The sequence below is a fragment of the Marmota marmota genome, unplaced genomic scaffold, assembly GCF_001458135.2.
Source record: "Marmota marmota marmota unplaced genomic scaffold, marMar, whole genome shotgun sequence".
NCBI classification, from domain to species: domain Eukaryota; kingdom Metazoa; phylum Chordata; class Mammalia; order Rodentia; family Sciuridae; genus Marmota; species Marmota marmota.
The window spans coordinates 2,101,810-2,123,144 of NW_025999949.1; the positions used below are offsets into that span (position 1 = coordinate 2,101,810).

Consider the following 21,335-nt stretch of genomic DNA (forward strand, 5'->3'; position numbering starts at 1 on the left):
ATATATATATATATAGGCTGTGGTTGTGGCTCAGTAGTAGAGTGCTTGCCTAGCATGTGTGAGACACTGGGTTCAATTCTCAGCACTGCATTTAAATAAAAAAAATAGAACATAATATATATATTACAAAAATTATATTTAAAATGAGCAAGGTATGGTAGAATAAAAGTTCTAAGATCCTAAATCATTTGAAATGATAATTAAGATATTTTTAGAAGTCTAACAATTAGACAAATTGGAATTTCAGAATCTGTGTTAAAATTGGAAGAGTAAAAGCAGAAATGGAACATGCAATTTCCAAATTAATAAAGGAAAACAGAATGTAAAATATTATTAATGCCCACATTTTGCAAAACACAAAGCCAAGGCTTATTAAAATTAACTTGACAGAATTTACCCAGCCAGCAACTAGCAGAATGTGACTTAAATTCATGTCTTTAAACTCCAAGTTCTGTGATTTTTTTTCCTTCTATGTCATATAACTCTGACCTAGGTGATTCTTTAAAATAACACTAGATAACCCTGATATCTAATCTAATAAGGCAAAAATTCCATACTACTATAGAATATCTTTATTTAAATAGCTTGTGGAAAAGTGTAATTTATTTATCTAGCAATCCTCTTATACACTCTTACCTGCCTTTTTACTCACTGCCTCCTGATTTTTTTTTTTTTTGTGGGTGGGCGGAGGTTCCAGGGATTGAACTCGGGGAACCACTCAGCCACATCCCCAGCCCTAATTTTATTTAGAGACTGGGCTCACTGAGTTGCTTAGCGCCTCCCCATTGCTGAAGCTGGCTTTTGAACTCGTGATCCTCCTGTCTTAGCCTCTCGAGCCGCTGGGATAAGCGTATGCCACTGCACCTGGCTCATAAAATCCTTCTTCTGGACTCTAAGTTTTACTGTTCCTTCTCTCTTCCTCCTTCTCATTTCTTATTTTTTGTGTCAGTGTGTATACATATTTACAAACACATGTAATATGAATGTATCATGTTTACCATTTTTAAAAAACCTCAATGTGTATGCTATGGAGAATGGTAGATAATAAATGCATAATTTTTGTTGGGATAGTTTGAAAGACTCATAAAGATGTAAGAAGTTAGAAAAAGCAGTGGTACCCAGGTCTGTTTTTTTTTTTTTTTTTCCAATTGTCATGCTCTCTCACTGAAACAAGCACATACATTCAAAAGGTCTAGTATCTAGTTTTCAAATCTTCGAAGTTGTAGATGGTTCCCTGACAAGCCTTTCCAGTGTCAGAGATTTTATCTATAAACAAAGAAGTGATTCCCTTTCTCCTTGCTAAGACCAAATTGATTGGTTTACAGTTGTGCACTATGTTCTCTTGAAGGCATGCAGTGAAAACTTCAGGGTATGCCCAACACAGTAGTTCAAACATTTGGACTTTTTAGTCATGCTAAATCACTGTTACTAACTCTCCCCATCTAGTCTGTCTACAGATATTTCTATAATATTTCATGGGACAATAAAACTTCAGGATAGTATACAGAAAATCATGTAAGTCCCTTGGAATCCACCCTTGCTCTCCTGGCATACAATTTGGCAGATGTAAGAAAACTATATAAATCAAGTCACAGCAACTTTAACATAGTGCCATCTAGTTATATTCTGCTAGTAGCATTATCAGTGCAAAGATCCATATTGTAAATATATCCTTGAAGGAAACCATACAATATTTCCATTATAAAGAAATGGGTGATATTTCCAACTGTGAAACATACCTACAGGATTATGGCATTACAGTCAATTTCTCTATCTGGAGGCACAGAAACATTGGATAATTAAAACCTACACCAATTTGGACAACTGTTTCTCCTTCAAAAAATAAAATAAAACAAAGTAGCTATAGATGCAAGGAGAAAATACATCAAAAACTCACATGAATTTGCTCCTTTTATTTCTCCCTGTTTATTGCTAAAACCAAACGTCTCATTTGTTCCCTTTCTCCCCACAACTTGGCTTTAACTCCCAAAAAGAGAGCATAGGGGAAAAACTCAGAGGCCCTGATAATCTCAAAACAGAATAATCCATCTCTGAATAATCTAAACTGTCTGTGTCCTGTTTTATAATCATTTATAGCTAATTGAATACCACTACTAAGAATTAATAAGTATACCAAGCTTAAAGGAATTTCCTTCTTTACAAATGCATGGAAATCTGGTTATTATTAACCATCCCACCCCACTGCCCCCCTCCCCTGGGGGGGAAAAAAACCTCCTGCTTCATTAAGCAGTTGAAGATTTTTGGAGGAGTACTCTTTGTAGAAGTGAAAACATAATAAAAATAACTGATGGTACTACAGCAGACAGGGGCAATGGGTTAGCGGGAGGAGGATAAACAGTGAATTACAGGTAAAGGATTAACAAGTAGAACAGTCAACTGTGTGGTCTCAGAAAATGGAACTGGTAAAAGAGAGATTAATTTCATGATTTCAAGGAGACATCTGGGCTATGTAGAAGCTGAAGCCCTTATTTTCACAGTAAAAAGTACAAAGCTCTGTCCCTGATTTACAAAGCAGAGTCATTCATGCCAGAGTCAGGGTGGCGGAAGAAACAACAGACATCCAGCAGTGCTATCTGATGTCCTGAATAAGATTATGAAATGATGAATAAAATGATGAAGCTGGTTTCCTCAGTAGTGTTTGGGGGGAGGTATTCTGGAATGGGCTATTCTGGGTTATAAGAATCACTTAAGTGGGGGTTGGGGAGGTGGCTCAAGCGGTAGCACGCTCGCCTGGCATGCGTGCGGCCCGGGTTCAATCCTCAGCACCACATACAAACAGAGATGTTGTGTCCGGCGAAAACTAAAAAATAAATATTAAAAAAATTCTCTCTCTCTCTATAAAAAAAAAAAAAAAAAGAATCACTTAAGTAATCAACAGATATAGAAGTGATGAGCAGTTTTCCAGGCTTAGAGACCTCTCTTCATAAAAAGATCAGAAGAGCCCAAGAATAAAAAAAACAAAAGGATAAGTCAGCTTGAGTCATAATTCTGTTCCCTTTCCTGCCTCCCCGCCAAAGAAGCCATTTTCTCTGTCCCCCTTTCCAGAATCTTCTGTTCTTCCTTCTCTGTGAGACTTCAGGGTGGTCTTGAAACCACCCTCTGAATGTGTGCCTCACAGGGTGTGTAGCACAGAAGCCCAGGAGGCTGAGGGGCCTGGAGCAGCCAGCAGTGGAGGTATGAAGGAGGCTCAGAGAACACTGGTCAGCGACTCCTGGTCACTCCGGTGACTCATTACAAGTCCTCTCTCAGGGTTTTCTTTTAAATCTCCCATAGTCAAAACAAAAAGGTATAAGTTAGAGGGGAGAAAAAAAGGATGAGATGTTCTTTATTGGAAGAACAAGTAGTTGGCAGCAAAGGGAAAACAGAACAAACCAAATAAAATAGATAAAACTGAAAACCCACAAATCAGATTACAAGACAATATTCTGCTGACATTTAAATAAAGTAATCCCCTGGCTACAATTTAACTGCTGCCTTTTTGCCTATAATCCCAGATTTCTCTTGTTTGAGGCTGGACACAATTTTTATTTCTCTGTGTACTTAGAGCTTCACATGGACCCAGCATTATTTACTACTTACTTGTGCTTGCTTGCATACTTTAAAAGGCTGAAGTGTTTCTTGGTAGAAAAGCTGATGATAAGCTTGTAGGTCAAACCAAAAGTACACACAGTTCTTCCACAACTGCAGATGGAAAAAGAACATAAACAAGGATCAACCAATTATTAAAGCTCTACAAAGCTCTAATTTCAAATATAAATCATTGGTTAGTTCCTTGCTGTTACCATAAATCAGGTTCAATATATGGTAGTTTTAATCATTTATCACAAACTGGCAATATGCAAAATATTTATTGGTATTGTCATTGGGACATTATATTTTTTTGCATGTATGCCTCTCACATAATTAGTCATTAAAATAGTAAGTGTTCTAGTTAAAGAGTAACCACATGTTTCTGGCATGCAACCAAAATCTGAAGGTATTTTGATAGGAGCAAATGTATATTATAGCAGAACCAAACATTATTCTAATAATTGAGCCAGTGAAATAATTTTGCCTTTACTCATTGTAATTTGTAGAATTATTAAAAATTAAAGGATTGAGGGCTGGGGCTTTAGCTCAGTGGTAGAGCGCTTGCCTAGCATGTGTGACTCCCTGGTTCGATACTCAGCACCACATAAAAATAAATAAAATAAAGGTCCATCAACAACTAAAAAAAATATATATATATTTTAAATTAAAGGATTGATAGAAATCTACTCTAAAATATATTACACTGAGATGAAATTATATGAGAATAAACCAGTGTTAGTAATGCAAGCCAATCTTGGTCTATCTGTATTTTACTTTTCTTTGTAATCTTAGTAGAGTAGTAAACCAAAGAGAATTATAATTGAGATGTTTAAATGTTTACTAAATATAAAATATTGACTTTCTTACCAGAGATGGGAATTTTACCATCAAATATATTTACTTGAGCACTGAACTGTTTTAATTCCACTTATTTTTAAATGGAGCAAAATTATAAAATTTTAAATAATTCTTTTCTACCTTGTTTCCTGAATCCTCGCAGAATTTAGTAAAGAAAAATCCAGCTCTGTTTTCTACATACAAAGATTGCAACAAATTTTCCATGTCGTATCCTCCTAGGGCATCAATATTTGCTATGGTTTTAACCTAGATAACAAAACAGAAATCTATCATCCTCCCAAAAGCATTGTAATGTTTAATAGCATTGTACAAGTGGGTTTCCTAAGTTCTGCCAGCCTGTCATTTTCCCACTGTACTATGTTATTTTGTTTTGTACTATACATATCATTAATGAAGTCTGTTTGCATATGACTGTTATAAGATTCATTTATGGAGCCAACTATAGCAGCAAAATTCATTCTTTTATAAGCCAATCTGATTTCAAACTTGATATCTTAAGTGACTTCCCGACCTCAGTTGTTCGCATTTTTCAGGCACAGTGATGGCATTTGAGAAGTCTTCCAAATCTCTGTTGGTGGCCTATTCTCTCCTACTTATTTACTGTTATTTTAGCCTTGAGGTGCTGCTATTATAGCTACAAGAGGATATAAAAAGAACTATCTTCAAGGCCTCTCAGTGCTGCTCATTATCTGTCCTTAGGGAGTCCCTCTTTGGACAGTGCCACCCCACATAGGTCATGGCCTACAGAGTGTAAAAGGCAATATAAGTTCTCATAAAACTCTGCTGTTTATGGCTTCTCTGCCAACAATGCTAGCAACACTAATGCCATCCTTGAAACATGGAGAGCTATTTCTCCAAACACAAGAATGACTCCAGAATACGAGAGGGCATATGCTATTTGCATGAACTCTGTTATTTGTTCTGTGGAACTCAGATTTCTTTATAATCTTAAGTGGAGTGTGAAAAAATTTAGGGTTTAATTAAGGCTCTTGCTCTCTATTGTATTGTCTCTCTACCTTTTTAACTGCCTGCCAAACAAATTCCAAGATAAGAATTTGATGTTTTATGATGTTTAACTATTAGCATTCCAAACTAAAAAAAAATAATTACTTTAGTAGGAAAAACAATCCTAATTAAAAACAAAGGAGAACTATTTGCTAAAAATAGAATAAAGTTACACAAAATTACAGCTAAGTGTTGAGACTATATTGGGGCTTCTGAGGTTTCTACTTAAAGCATAACACTTATGAAATATTCATCTAGAACAGGTGCATTAAATCCATGTCGTAAAGGTAGCTGTACTCTGGGAATACTCTGCCTTTTAAAATTTTTATATTTCCATGGGGCTGAGGTTGTGGCTCAGCAGTAGAGCGTTCGCCTAGCACGCGCAAGGCCCTGGGTTCAATCCTCAGCACCACATAAAGAAAACAAATAAATAAAATAAAGGTATTGTGTTCAACTACAACTAAAAAATAAATATTAAAAATATTTTTTATATTTCCAAAACCTAACTTCAAATATTATTTAATCAATACTTAAGAATTTAAAAATATTAAAGGGTGCTATTTTATGTCTGAGGTGTCATCATACCCAAACCAGAACAAATAGTTTTTATAATAAGTGAAACATGAAACTTACTTACAAAAGGAAACATAGAGGACAGGAGAATTTTTGTATGAAAATCCTTTGTCAAGGAAAAAATAAAATGTGTTGCTTAGTAGAGAAAAATATGGTGAATCAATAAAAAAATTTTCTAACATCAAGGGATACTGACCAATGAGAGAGAAAGAAGATTTCCAGTCCTCAAAATACGTACCTTAGGTTCTTCTGTATAAGCAAATCTTGTATCCAGCTGGGGCTTCAGACATTCAGAAATGTCAGTAAAAGATGTTAAACGAATAACTTTGCTGCTTTCTGATATGTGCATTGACCTAAATTATTGGGATCAGAACCAATTGATCAACAAATTTTGTGCACAATTGGTATATATGGCACCAAAGAACTTCCTCAAAATGATAGAGAATCTGTGAAAAAGATATAACTAACATCATACTTAATAGTGAAAGGTTGAATGCTTTTCCCTAAAATTGGGAACAAGGCAAGGATGTCTGTTGTTCTTCTTCTACTGAGCACTGTACTGGAGGGTCTAGCTAAGGCAATTAGAGAAGAAAAATAAATAACAGGTAACCTGATTGAAAGAAAAAAATTAAAACTATATTCATTTTCAGATAATGTGCAAAATCCATTAAAAATCTACTGGAATAAGTTCAATAAGGTCACAGGATACAAGATAAATATACAAAAATATAAATAAACAAACTGTATTCTGTAGACTATCAATGAAAAATCCGAAAATGAAATTAAGAAAACATTTCCAGGGGCTGGGGTTGTGGCTCAGTGGTAGAGAGTTTGCCTAGCATGTGTGAGGCCCTGGGTTCGATCCTCAGCACCACATAAAGATAGGTAAATAAAATTAAAGGTTAAAGGTACTGTTATCCATCTACAACTACAAAAAATATTTTAAAAAAAGAAAAAGAAAACATTTCCATTTGAAACAGCCTCAAAAAAAGAACCCCCCCAAAAAATATTTAGGAACAGCTTTAACGGAAACATTCTCTCCTAAATGTAGTGACTTTAACTATTACTCTGACTCATTCAACTCATTATATCCAAATTTTTTTAAAGCTGCTTTTTTTTAATATTTATTTTTTAGGTGTAGATATATCCAAATTTTTAAAAAGGGTAATATATGGAATATTACACAGCGATTAAAGAAACATGCTGTAGATACTGGCAACAACTTGGATAGATCTCAAGGAAATTAAGAGTAAAAAAATCAATCTCAAAGGTTGCATTCTTCACAATCCCATTTATATAACATTCTTGAAGTGACAAAATTATAGAGTTGGAGAACAACTTAGTGGTTGTCAGTGGCTGGAGGAAGGGGAAGGAAGGCAAGTGATTGTAAGTATTAAATGGTAGTTCAAGAGATCCTTGTGATAGAACTGTTTTGTAACTAAAAAAAAATTTTAAAAAGACCAATAATCCCATTGGAAATAAAGAACAATAAAAAAGGTAAGTATGTTAACAAGCCTAAATTGATAAAATAATATGCTATATTAAACAATGACAATATTGGAAAGTCTTATGAGTTCTTAAATTTGAGAAACATAAATTATTGAATAGGATAGAAGGCAATCTTCTCTGGGAAGTCCTTATTGTACAGCTCATGACAGGTCAGAGATTGGAGGTAGCACCTCTTTAAAATTACTAACATGTGGAATTACACAATTAATTTAGAGTCTATATATGAAGTATAAACCTTTAATACATATCAACTGAAATATAAGAACCCACATAAAATCAATGTACTGGTTTTCAGTTTCTACTTAATTTTTAAATTCTTCAAAATCTTACCATTGTGTGAAAGCACTTGACACACACAAAATTTCACCTACCCTTTCTCAATCCCATCATCCTTTGAAGAAACTAGATACAAAGATTCATTCTTCAAAGGCTTCTGAGTTGCTGTTTTTACTCTAGGTAATTTCTTGGCAGATTTAGGAAGTTGTAATAAACTGAAGTCCTCTTTCTAAAAGTGATAAGAGAATGAACAAAATCAAAAGTGAGCAAAATGGGAAAAAAAGGAGAGAATAAAACATCATTCTGTACACAGACCTCAAATTTCTTTTGATCACTAGAGGACTTTTCTTTCACCGTACACCCTACCATGTTTCTTACTAAAATGGAAATTTTCTCCTTCCCCAATTCCCAGTTTTATGCAACCCGCAGAGTGAAATGCCATTACAAGTTAGATTTAAGGAAAGAAAAGAATAGTCAAAAAATTGTATGTCCTGACTCTACTGCTGTGAAAGTAGAATCTGCTGAAGGAAGCAACTGACAGGAACTTTTCTTTGTTCTATATTGAATATGTTTGGGGTGGGGGATATTGCATGGCAGGAAAATAAAACAAAGATACCCTTTGGCCCTGGAGAAGGAACATGCATCTTAATAGCACTTCCATTTTCGGACATTTTATTTTTATGGTTATTGTTCCCATTCTTAAAGTTCTTTATGGTAGCTGGGTGCAGATGGTGCATACCTATAATCCCAGTTACTAGGGAGGCTGAGGCAGAAGGATCACAAGTTCTAGGACTGCCTGGGCAATTTAGCAAGACCCTGTCTCAAAAAAACAAAAAATGAAAAAGGATGAGGATGTAGCTTAGTGGTAGAGCACCCCTGGGTTTAATCCCCAGTGACACACACATACACTCTCTCTCTCTCTCTCTCTCTCTCTCTCTCTCTCTCTCTCTCTCACACACACACACACACACACACACACACACACACGCTTTATGGTAAAAGTTAACAATTTAAATCTAGAATATAAATAACTAAATGTACAAATGGAGGAAAAAGAAACAACTGAGTATAGGGTATACATAGGCATACCATTATGTACCACTTAAAAACTGTCTATGAAGATGACGACACACACACAGAAGACTATTGATGATGTTAAAAGAAATAATCAATATAAAAGTAGAAATGCACTAAAATGAAAATTCCATAAGATGCCTATGAGAAAATAAATAATAATTACATAGAAGGAGGTAATATCAGAAATGATTTGTCTCCTATTTCCAAATTTATAGTAGTTTTATTATTTTTATAATTTGAAAAACAAACAAATTTTTCTAATGTGTTAACTTCTATTAGATTACTATATATAATCCAAACAGGATTATATTTGTGATATTTTATATCCAGAACTATAAAGTATATATATATACTCTACATACCTAACAACTACTAATAATTTTTAAGAATTCTACAAGCAAAATTAGTTGCCTAAGTATGTTCTACATATAGATTCCTAGATATCAGGGCTCCTAATCTCCTTTAGTAATCCAGAACACAGCATGACATTAATCAACAAACACTCAATAAAAGAAAGGCCCCATAGGAAGTTGGGCTTAAGTAAGAGTGGTCCACTTTATGCTTTAAATATAGCCCTTACTGCTCTGCCACTGCAACTTATTTTTAAAAGGGACAAGTAGCTTTTTCCGTTCCTCCCTAATCTCTCCCCTACCCTAATCTCTGGGGAAACAGGACTACCTTTCTTCCCCAGGTAGGCAGATGTATCTGTCCTTGAGTACACAATCCCCACAGGAAGGAAGTAATCCAGACTTTGGGGAGGGCAATTAAAAGTAAATTACCACTCCAACAGAGAACACATGGAAGGTAGCTTTTGAATCATCTCTTTAAAGCCCCCTGTTCTTGCTGATGGGCAGAATCACAGCCTTTGGGACTGGAGTCCCCTGTGTTTCTCCCTTGCTAGCAAAGCAAAAAAACCTTTTTTCTTTTTTCCCAAAACTGTGCCTTTGTTACTAGATTAGCAATGGGAACAAAGACCAAGCTTTCAGTGATACTTACAGTTAAACATAGAAAAGTAATCGAATTTATAGAAAAAGAAAATAGAAATGTGGTTTCCAGGAGGGGAGGGAGAGTAGGGGGCATTGTCTCCAATGGGTGTACAGCCAGACTTGCAGATGCAAAGCCTGGCACTCTGTTCCACAAAGGTGGACAGCCACGACTCAGCAAACTGTACACTTAAACATAGCAGAGATGATGTCATGCCATGTGCTTTTTACCATACACAACGCACACACAAATTATAGTGTATCATACAGAGAGAAGCCCAAGTTAAGAGTTTTTGAGCTTGCTGGCTTGGGTGGAAGCTAGAACAGGGATAGGGGTGGGCGGGGGTGGGAACATCAACAAGAGGGCAAGTAGAATTGAGGAAGAAGGTGGAGGAAGAAACTGTACCATGACTCTGATGGTGGTTATACATTGTACACATTTGTCAAGGTTCACAGAACTATAAACTGAAAAGGGCATCTTTTATTGTATAGGAATGATATCTTAATTTTTGAATGGGAAAAAAACAGCACTGAGTGCTTTCTACCAAGGAGAGAGCGTGAGATCAGAAAGCACTGTCCAGCTACAAAGTATCCAGGACAACAGATGGTGCTAATTCTCTGGAAGCCAAAGGCAACAGAGGAGAATCCATGTTTCTACCACTTTTTCACACAAGCTAATCTCTCTCCCTTCCTTTGGCAGTGTTCATTTATTCAAGGTCTTTTCTTAACCACATCTTATTTTTTCTTTCCCTAGTACCTCTCCGTTTGAAGTTGTTGTTTATGAAAATGTTTGTATGCTCTCAGTGATATGTTCCCTGAAGTCTGCCTCCAAGATGTGTGCTCACCTAGTGACTGGGTCGCTGAGTCACATGGGCGAACCATCAGGAGTAATCAGTGGAGTGGCATACAGTATAGCCATAATATGCAAGGGAAGCCAGGAAGAAGTCAAAACAATGGATGAGCAAATACTTGTGCACTAAAGACACACTAACTCCCAATGTGGTCCCCTCAGAGCAGCCTCATGAGAGGCAGCTGTTTAGAAATGAAAGCCTTGGGCCCACCCCAGAGCTACTGAACCCTGATCTCTGTTGGAGACCAGGAATCTGTTTGAAGAGGTCTTTGGTGATGCTTAGTGTGCCAAAGCTTGAGAACCAACAGCCAGTAGCTGTGCTTCCCATACAAATCACCTGGGAATCTTATAAAAAGGCAGGTTCTAAACCATGGCCCTAGTATTCAAGGAGGGTTGAGAACCCTCCAAAGCAACTCCCTGATTTTTCAGTGACCCTGATGCATTCCAGATCAATTAAATCAGAATTTCTGCAAGTAGGATTCAGGCATTGGTATGTTTTAAAATTTCTCCATGGACAGAAGAATTGTAATGTCTCTCTAGCTCTAAAACACTATTTGTAGAAGTAAAACATTCAAAACCTCATTATACATCTTCCTGCTTTTAAAAATAAGATATCCTGAATATAAAGAAGAGGCTGTGTATAGTCAATGGCAGTCAACATTCTGCAATACCTTTAAAGCCAACTAAGATTAATTAGGCTTCTTATTATTGAAAGGAAGATATAATTATTGCTTCTCTGTGCCAAAATACAAAGGACTATTTATTTATTCTATTTAAAGTCAGTTAATTTTTCTTCTCTTTTCAGATTTTCTCCTTATCTTCTATATATGCAGATAGACCCAATACTTTTATTTTTATGTGATGTTGAGGATTGAACTCAGTGCCTCACACGTGCTAAGCACTCTACCATTGAGTCACAGCCCCAGCCCTCCCTTTATCTTTCTATGCTGTCTTATTCTTCCTCAGATGATGGAAACTCACTGCCTGTAATTCTGCTGTTGCAACTTCCCATTCATTCTTTCAATTTATATTTACTAACCAGTAATTACATGTCAGGCCCTGTTTTCCGGCACTAGGGACAAACAGGTAACAAAGAAAAATCCCTTATATTCTATAGGAGGTAAAATACAGTAAACAAACAGATCACATGGTCATAAGCACAAAAAAAGCAAAATAAGCAGGATGAAGGACACACACACAGATAGATGGATGTGTATGGTATTCTACATAAGTGTGCATACAGAAGAGTCAAGGATTAAGTGATATTTGAGCAGACATCTAAAGGAGATGGGGGAGGCCATGTGAACATTTGGAAGACAAGTGCTTCAAGCAAAGAGAACAGTAGGTGCAAAGCCCAAGGTTTTTACATGCTGTATCAAAGAGAAAAAAAAAAGGGGGGGGGACCAGTGTGGTTAGGATAGAGTAAGTTGGAGAAGAGGGTAGGAAACGGTCATCAGGAAGGCAGGGGCCTATATAGCTACACCAAGACTGGATTTTATTCTGAATGGGAGAGGAGGCCAATGGAGAGTTTGAGCATATGAGTGACATAATCATACATTTTAAAACGATCACTTTTGCTGCTTTGTAGGCTACAGATTGTAGATTTTCCCATTTCCTAACTGTGGCAGCATGATCATTGGGACTCACCACCACACTGATAAAGCATGTGATAAAACCAATAGGAGGATCAGTGTACAACACTCAAGCATGGATATTTAACTGTAATCAGCAGAAAACAAAGAATAGATTGGACACCCTACCTGGACTTCAGTTATATGTGGAATGCAAGATTTAGGTCTTAATGGCAAGAGGGTTGCCATTTGTGGAAAAGGATCAATATCTTTCCTTGGTTTCTCTTGACGGAGGTGCCAGAATTTCAGTTCAGCTGCAGCATGTTTTGTTGAGGGTGAATGAGTAACACAAAATCTTGGTGCCCTGTTTATTGGAAAAACAAATTTAAGATTAGAGATATTAAGATTAAATTAGACAATAAGCCTCAAAAACAAAAGCCTACAAATAATCTTTAATCAACAATCAATCTTAGTATATCCCTTTTCTAATAACTTCTATTCTTCTGCTCCCTAGCCTTAAAAAATATTTTTCTATATGTCAACTGCCTATGATTCTATTTGCTCATATAAAAAGGTAATGGTGGAAGAAAATATCATAAAATAATCTAAGTTATTATTTGCTTGATAAGAAAAAGAAACATGTATTGATGAAGGAAGATTTAAATAACATATCTTCTAGTAAAATAAAAAACATACTGTGATAATTTTAAAGCAGTTCGGTATTTATAGTACCAGTAAAAAATTGGTAGAATGGGGAATTAACATTTTTAGACATTATAAACATTTTTTGTAATGCTCAGATATGCTACTAAAGTAGGTTATGATTCAAGTTATCTATTTTCAAGTCTTAAATTTGAAGATAGGAATTAATTTTACAACAATTTATATAATTAAAAGACCAATTCTACTGCAAGAAACTTAGGAAGAAGAATGTCTGGCACAATGTCAAGGCCACACTTAATTGGTTGGATATTCTGGTACTCAGTCTGTGGGTTAACTATTGTACATGAGGTTAACTCCAGCTGTCAAGGCCTGTGGCTAATTGGTTCTTGGACCAGGTTTTCCCTCAGATGCCACAGCCCAAGGACTATTGGGACATATTGCAGGACCTGGCAGAAACTTACTTCCCTTTATGATAGGAAGAAGGTATATATCTTCTCAGTGTGAACAAAGCAAGAGTGGAGGAGAATCCACAGTCCAAAAGTAGCTTAGAGTCAGGAAGCATCCCATGTAATCTCTGTGGTCATGGTCATTCTATCCTACATTTCAGAAGCTTTATTTAGCACACTTGGAGATATCCAAAATTACTTCCTTTCACATGTCAATCAGTAAGTGGGCATATCCAGAAATGCCTTATCAAATACATCACACATCTGATGGCCAGGAAATGTAGGTGCTTCCATTTTATGATTCGTATCATTAAAGTATCTTGATTTGACTCCATAAATCCTTACTGCCCTTACCATTATAATTTTACACTCATTTCATTCACATAGCATTAATCTTTGATTAGCCATTATATGAATTCATCCAATAATATGGGCCATTTTGCAGTGAGTCCAAAACTAGTACTGTACTATTTTTGATGCTGCTATTGTATAAGTTCTTGTGTACATTTGTACATACCTTAATTCTCAAGTTCTTGTGAGTGGGAGAAATCTATTTACAGTGTACGTATGTGTGTATGAGTACTACTCAGAAATACAAAGCAACAAACTCTCGATACATACAACTTAGATATATCTCAAGACAATTGCATGAGTTTTTAAAAGCTAATGGCAAAAGATTACATATAATTTTATTTACTAGTGGTTTCCAGGAGTTAGGGATAAGGGGAGAGACAGAAGGTATGGGGTGGTTATAAGAGGGCACTACAAAGAAAGCTTGTGATATCCTAACTGTTCTGTATCTTGATTATGCTGGCACATGCATAGATATACAAAGTGATAAAGTGATAAAGGAACTAAATACACACACAAATGAGTACATGTAGAACTGGTAATATGTAGAAAAGATGGACATATCCTATCAATATTAATCTCTTCACTGTGATATTGTACTATAATTATGCAAGGTGTTACCATTGGGAGAAACTGGATAAAAGTTCCATGTGAATATACAATTATCTCAAAACAAAAAATCTATGATTATCTCAAAACAAAAAGTGTAATTAAATAAAGGAAAATCTCCCCGTGTTGGTAATGTTTTATTAAGTTGGATCGTGTGTGCATATGTACCCACTATAGTATAATTCATACCTTTCTGTATGTCTTAAAATATCAAAGAATAAATTTTCTAAAGAAAAGAACAGAACATTACATATAGAAAATTACAAAGCATGTACGTAATCTAGAATACTTAGGTGGGAGATGATGTCAGAGAAGTTGACAAGGAACAAATCATGATTACCTGATTTACTATTTTTTTTGGGGGGGTACCTGGGATTGAACTCAGGGGCACTCAATCACTGAGTCACATCCTCAGCCCTATTTTGTATTTTATTTAGAGACAAGATGTCACTGCACCTCACCATTGCTGAGGCTGGCTTTGAACTTGCGATTCTCCTGTCTTAGCCTCCAGAGCCGCTGGCTTGTGCCACCACGCCCCTCCTGATTTGCTAATTTTTAAAAATATCTGAATTTTTCTTTGGGAAAAACAGTGAGATTTAAAGCAGAGAAATGACACAATCAGATCCAACAGTTACAATGTACACCATGCCGATCCTCAAACAGCACACATTTTAATCTATACCGTGTCTGTTCGCTTTTCCTTGCTACCAGTCTTTTGAGTCTCAAGTAAAATGTGCCCTCTTCTCTGTGCTAAGCAAGGACCACGTGGTGTGCATTCACCATATTTCCTATTATTTAATTTCACCTGTCCGTTCCTCTCACTGGACCATGACCCCTACCTAGTTGAACAGGTTTTATCCTTTATCCATGGCAAGCACTTGGCCTAAAGGAAATGCTCAAAAAATGTTCATTGAGATGATAAAACTGTAACATTAGTTTTATGTATACACACACACACACATACACACACACACACATACACACACATACACCAATTTTATGGGATACTGATCATAAAAAAGTAAGGTGTAGAAGGATGTGCTCACAAAGTTAAAAGAAAACTTAAGTCCAATCTCATTATGGATTTAGTCACCCAAATATTCCAATTACTTAAAAGTTAAGTATTTTTAAGAGGGTTAAAGATTAATAATGTTATTTAAATTTCCATGAATTATAGGCCAATCTGACAAAAGGCATAACTCATAAAATAGCCTAAGAAAAGTGAAAGTAAAATTCACATTATTTTTCTTACCAATACAGAAGTAAAGGTTTTAAAACCTCAGACTGAATATTTTTTAAATGTTCTTCAGTCCAGTGAGATCCATCTAACAGTTTAAATTTTGATAAGATTTCTGCAGAAAGGTAGCAATCTCCGCTGCTCACTAGATAGCATTTTTTCATCTTCTCAAGATGTCTGAAATAAAACACATACCTACATATACACACATATTGACACAATATTCTATTAACCAAATGTGTTTCAGACAAATAATGGACTATCTCAAAACCAATATAGAAATACCACACATTTTTTATGGTGATACAAATATTTCTCACAGTTATGGGAATAACAGAAGGGCATCTGTGGGAGGCTGAATGTTTTTGCAAAGCTGTCCACATCCTGATCCCCAGAATTTGTTAATTTGTTACCTTACATGGTAAAAGAGGCTTTACAGATGTATTTAGATGAGGACTTTAAAGAGATTATTTTGGATTATCAGGGTAGTCCCAATGTAATGACAAGAGTCCTTTAAAAGAGGGAAGAAGGAGAGACAGTCATAAAGATGTGAGGACAAATAGAGAGGTCAGGGGCAAGATGCCATGCTGATGGTTTTGAAGATGGAGGAAGAGGCCACAAACTCAGGAATGGAGGTGGCCTTTATAAATTAGAAAAGGCAAAGAAATGGATCTCCCCTCCCCCACCCAGAGCCTTCGGACCTCCAGAACTATAAGAGAATAAGTAAAATTTAGTTGCTTTAGGCCACAAAATTTAGGTAATTTTTTTGTGGCAATAATTGAAACAGTATTAATCCTGAAAAACCTATGTAGGTTACTTGCATGTAACTTCTGTGGTATGTCTTGAAAAGTGTAATGACCTTCACTCCATAATCAGTCAGGTCACACTCCATAACCAATCATGGTGCCTCAGCTCTTAAAACATTAAAATAACTAGAATAATCCTATCATTCAGCATATACTCAGTCTAATCTTAATAGGAATTGCAATCTACTGTAGATAATCTGCTTCAGAGAAGATCAGGAAACTACAGTCAAAATAAGGACTTTCCTAAAATAGTGTCCTCTTAAAATTCTTAGACTTCCGGTAACCTACACTATATGGAGCTAACCTGAACCCCATTAGATCTCCAGGAGGCTTTCCAGTGGAGAGACTCATTCAGATATCCAGCTACTTGGAATCAGATCTAAGTTCATGCAATCTATTAACCAAGGAGGTTTTGCTAGGAACAGGCCCTTACAAACTGACATGAATAGCTCTACTATGCAAGTGTGCTTAAACAACTGATAAGTTTTTGTCTAAAACATTTAACATCATTGGAATGTTATAAAAACTTAAGTAGAAAATTTTAGAATAGTTCTAGAATTTATGGGATGAAACATTATGCAAACCCAAATCATTCTTCTTATATTAGTACCTGAAAGCTATGAAAACAGAAAATTTGTGAAATCAAAATGTAGTATTATTATAAAAGAAATTTTATCATTATTCATTCCTCTAGAAGCGTAAGCTACATTTTTATATTTATTTCAGTCTTTCTACTTGTCTTAAATAACCCAAATATTCTAGAATTTGTTTTTGAAACTATTGAATAATAAAAAATAGAAGTACCTTTGATGTCTTCCAGGGTCCTTTAGAACTTTCAACCTTTCAATATCCATCCATAGCCACAAATACTTTTCCCCTAATGTGCCCTTCATAAATTTCTTAAATCTTTCAAACTCCTTTCTATTGCCAATGTCATAAGTTCTGTGAGACATACACCAGTCAGCCCTGCTCTCAGGTCCAATGCTCTCACTCGTTGAACTTGTTTTTTCTAATATCTCTTCTGACTTTTTTTCCTTTTCAGTTTGAACTGGTTCAGCTAAAACATTCTTGCCAAAGAAAGGATAAAAATAATCAGGAAACGACACTTGATCTACTTTGTCGAAATCTATATAGTCTGGGCTTTCTGTGAGAGGCTGGCCAGTAATTTGCTGAATGGCTGCTCTTAAAACAGAGTATATAAACAAGTTTAAAAATTCTTCACACGTTGAGAAGTGCAATGTCAACTTTTCATTAGCTGCATCCCGTTGCTTCTCAAGGTATACTCTCAGAAGAGCATGAGAGGGAGTATCTTTTAGAGATATAGACCCTTCCTCCTCTTCTTCAAATTCAGCGATTTTAGAGAGGCTTTTTTTGGTCCTGGGGTGAACTCCATCATCAAAGATAAAACTCTCTGTATTAAATGATAAAGTGTGGTTAAGTTAGATATGAGACAAAATTGATATTGTTACACAGATGTTATAGAGCCTGCATGGCAAATGACTTTATCACAGGGATGAGCACATGGACCAGTATTTTCAGAAGGATTCTGAAGCCACATTTGGAACCAGTAGGGGAAAAAACTGCCAACAGTTGCCTTCCTTGTCTTCCTTGAACATGGCAAGGGAGGCAGATGGACTAAATATTTGATACTCCTAACACAGAAAATATTAAAAAAGACATTGTATGCTTTTAAAATTTAATATTTCAGACTGATATAGAATGACAAACATAAAGACCAAATCTATTGGAAAAGTAGAAAGATGTATATTAAATAATTATATGTGCATGTTGTGTAACAAAGGAAAATTAGCTGCCATAGATGATGAGACCACAGATGATCAGACAAGAACTGGAATCATTAATTCTTTAACATTCACTATTTTAGAAAAAAGATTCAAATCCTAACATTCTTACAACCTATCATTAAAGTTACAAAGGAACAAGGCACTTATGAAGGCTTACAAATGGATTATTTTTACACTCTTTCTAAAGACATGGTATTTAGCTCCCATTTTTCTCTTAGAAATCAGTGAATATCAGATGGCAGCACTATATTTCACATCGTCAGTATAGCCACAGACCAGGTGACTGTTGTCATCTGTACCCACCCTTGATTAATATTTTCTTAGTTACTAGATTTCAAATCGCAATACACTAGAAATATTTCACTTTAATTTTTATTAAAAAAATACCTATATACACTGCATTTTCCTACCTAATATCATAGACTTTGTGAAACTTCCAGGAGTTTCTGGGCTCAATCCCATAGAGTGGGAGGGAGCATATGACGCAGACATCTCTGCTCACCATCCTCCTATGGACCTTGTTTTTCATATTTACTCTCTATACTTTCCAATATTATATTTTAGCATTTTGAAGAAATAGCAAGAAACCCATAAATCCAATATTAAGGAGTTTATGTTCCTCTTTACCTAGACCTAGATTTAATTCTAGAGTATCCAGATTTATCTTCTCCTAAAGTTGCACATACCTTTCAGAAGGTTTAGAGTTAATACACTCTTACAGTTAGTAACTGTTTAAGTGAATTCCTGAACACTTTTCCTGAATCACATCTAGATTTTTTTCCTCTAATAATATTATAGCTAATGAGTTCCATTTCTAGAAGTTTCCTTTTTTTTATAGTTGTTTTTGTGGAACGTTTGTATCACCCACAAAAGTACCTATAATAGCAGTAGAAATTTATTTGCTTTTTGAGGAAAAAAATCGTCTGAACTTAAAAAACAGACGGGAAACTCAATTTCTATGAATGACTTCACTTTTAAGAAGACAGAACTATTGTACCCACTTTATTGCAAAGGCTTAATAATAAGAACTTGTGAACTGTGATAGGAAATAAAGACAAGATAAACATTTATCAACTGTAGATTAGGTGCCAAGCACGAGGGTAGGCATTTTCTATACATTTAGCATGTATCATTGTCTAATCTTATAGAGGAGAAAAACAAGAAGTGGAATAAATCATAAAAATTTCACACAACATATAAGTATTCGAGTTGGGTTCTTTTAAACCCTCCCCTTTCACCATCCCAACCTGCTTCTCAAGAAGCAAGAGGAAGTGAAGAAGAGGCATGGGCGGTGTGGATAATGTTTTCTCTTCAGTCACAAGTCCTATAAGACCAGAACAAACAACAAACAAAGAGAAGCTCTGAGTCAATCTTGTCCTTTTCTGCTTACCAGTAATGGGTGAAATCGCTGGAGATTCAATTGTGCTGTGGGTTATACAACAGGGTAATGAAAAGGTACATACAGTTTCCTGACTTTGTTTTGCTAGTGTAAACCAATCTTTTGTTTGAGTGAAGGAAGCCTAGGAAAAATTGAACATAAGATTAACAGTAATTCTCCAATTGCCAACCTGGACAAATCATTAAATAATATTCAATTTGTGAAGTACAATATGTAATGGGAAGATTACTCTATGAAAAAAAGAAAAATTGTACTAAAATGCATTAAGCAAGAGGATAACTTCAATCCATATTTTTTTTTCATATCACATAATCAAAGGAAAAAAATGAGGGGCTGGGGATGTGGCTCAAGCGGTAGCGCGCTCGCCTGGCATGCGTGCGGCCCGGGTTCGATCCTCAGCACCACATATAAACAATGATGTTGTGTCCGCCAAAAACTGAAAAATAAATATTAAAAAATTCTCTCTCTTCTCTCTCTCTCTCTCTCTCTCTCTCTCTCTCTCTCTCTTAAAAAAATGTTAAAAAAAAAAAGGAAAAAAATGAGCACAATACCATCAAATTCTCCTCCACACTTACTCTCAGGCTATTGCTGACTAAAGCTGGACATGAAACCCTCCTTTCTGGATTTACTACATCCTTTGATGTATCTTTTGCTACCTCTTCTCATTTACAACCTTTCCAATTATTTCATGCTCTCAATTCTGCCTGACCTGGCTCAACGTTTTTATCAGCTCCTCCTCAATGGGATAGACCTCTACTCTTAGCACCACTGGCAACCTCTCCAAGCTTAGCTGCCCCCTTTGCCTAAAACTCCATTTTTACAACTTTTCTTGGATTGGATGCTTCCTGCAGACTGATTGATTCCTGACTCCAATTGCTCCTTGGTCAGTTCCTCCTTTGCTTTGTGTATCCCAAGCCAGCTGGCCCAATTCCCAAGCTGATTTGTAACTTCTAGAACCCCAGCCCATAAGAAACTCCTATCCCAGCTTTCCTGGGAAAATTCCTCTGGCTGCCTCTCTCTCAGAAATGTCATCTCCTATTTTTTTCCTAGATAATCTAAGTTGTTTAACAGGAACAGAGAAGGGAGTGTCCTGCATTCCTCTCATTTCTCCTTTCCTCAATTGTCAGCTGGTGGGCACTTAGCCTAGCACTCACAGAAGAGGCAGGGCTCAAATGAAAGACAGTGTCCCCTGTCTATTATACAGAATTAGCAGGACAAGTCAGGCCACACAATGAGACTAAAGCAAGAGAGAAAATGGAGAAGTGCCTCTCTGCATAGCCACTACCCGTCTTGGGGGGAAGGCTCCTTGTGCATGAAAGCTTTGAAAGACTAAGAAGTCACCTTTGTTCCCTCTTTTCTTTAAAACCAGGTCATTTAATATTAATTATATGTTGCTCAATATTTACTTATAGAGCTACTATGCTTCTAAGCAGTATCTTAAGTACAGAGAGGAGGCTAAAAATTGAGGCTCAAGACATTGAGGGAGAATAATATACCAATGTCCCTGCTATTTCAACTGCATAAAAAGGATAAGAGAGTAGAGGACAGGGGAGAAAAAAATCATCAGTTGGTCATCAGTTAATTATTCCACTTGACACCTTTAAGAGGGGCCAATTGTGTTTAGATGGTGTAACTAAAGGCTCAAAGAAATATTACCAATTATCATGAAGATTAATTCATATTTATAGTCATTTAAATAATTTAAGAGTCAAAAATTATGAATCCT

At 35.9% G+C, this 21,335-nt stretch overlaps 1 protein-coding gene across 4 annotated transcripts in view; it reads right to left on the reverse strand.

Moving 5' to 3' along the window:
* Positions 1–21,335, reverse strand: part of Rgs22 (regulator of G protein signaling 22) — a 113,585-nt gene that overhangs the window by 59,396 nt on the left and 32,854 nt on the right. For all 4 annotated transcript variants that reach the window (XM_048801918.1, XM_048801919.1, XM_048801920.1 and 1 more), the window contains exons 7-14: positions 19,601–19,730; positions 17,210–17,816; positions 15,615–15,776; positions 12,483–12,657; positions 7,908–8,041; positions 6,266–6,380; positions 4,570–4,695; positions 3,601–3,702 (exon numbers count right to left, since the gene is read on the reverse strand). In XM_048801918.1, the coding sequence (XP_048657875.1) occupies positions 3,601–3,702; positions 4,570–4,695; positions 6,266–6,380; positions 7,908–8,041; positions 12,483–12,657; positions 15,615–15,776; positions 17,210–17,816; positions 19,601–19,730 (1,551 nt within the window). The remainder of the gene's footprint in view (positions 1–3,600; positions 3,703–4,569; positions 4,696–6,265; positions 6,381–7,907; positions 8,042–12,482; positions 12,658–15,614; positions 15,777–17,209; positions 17,817–19,600; positions 19,731–21,335) is intronic.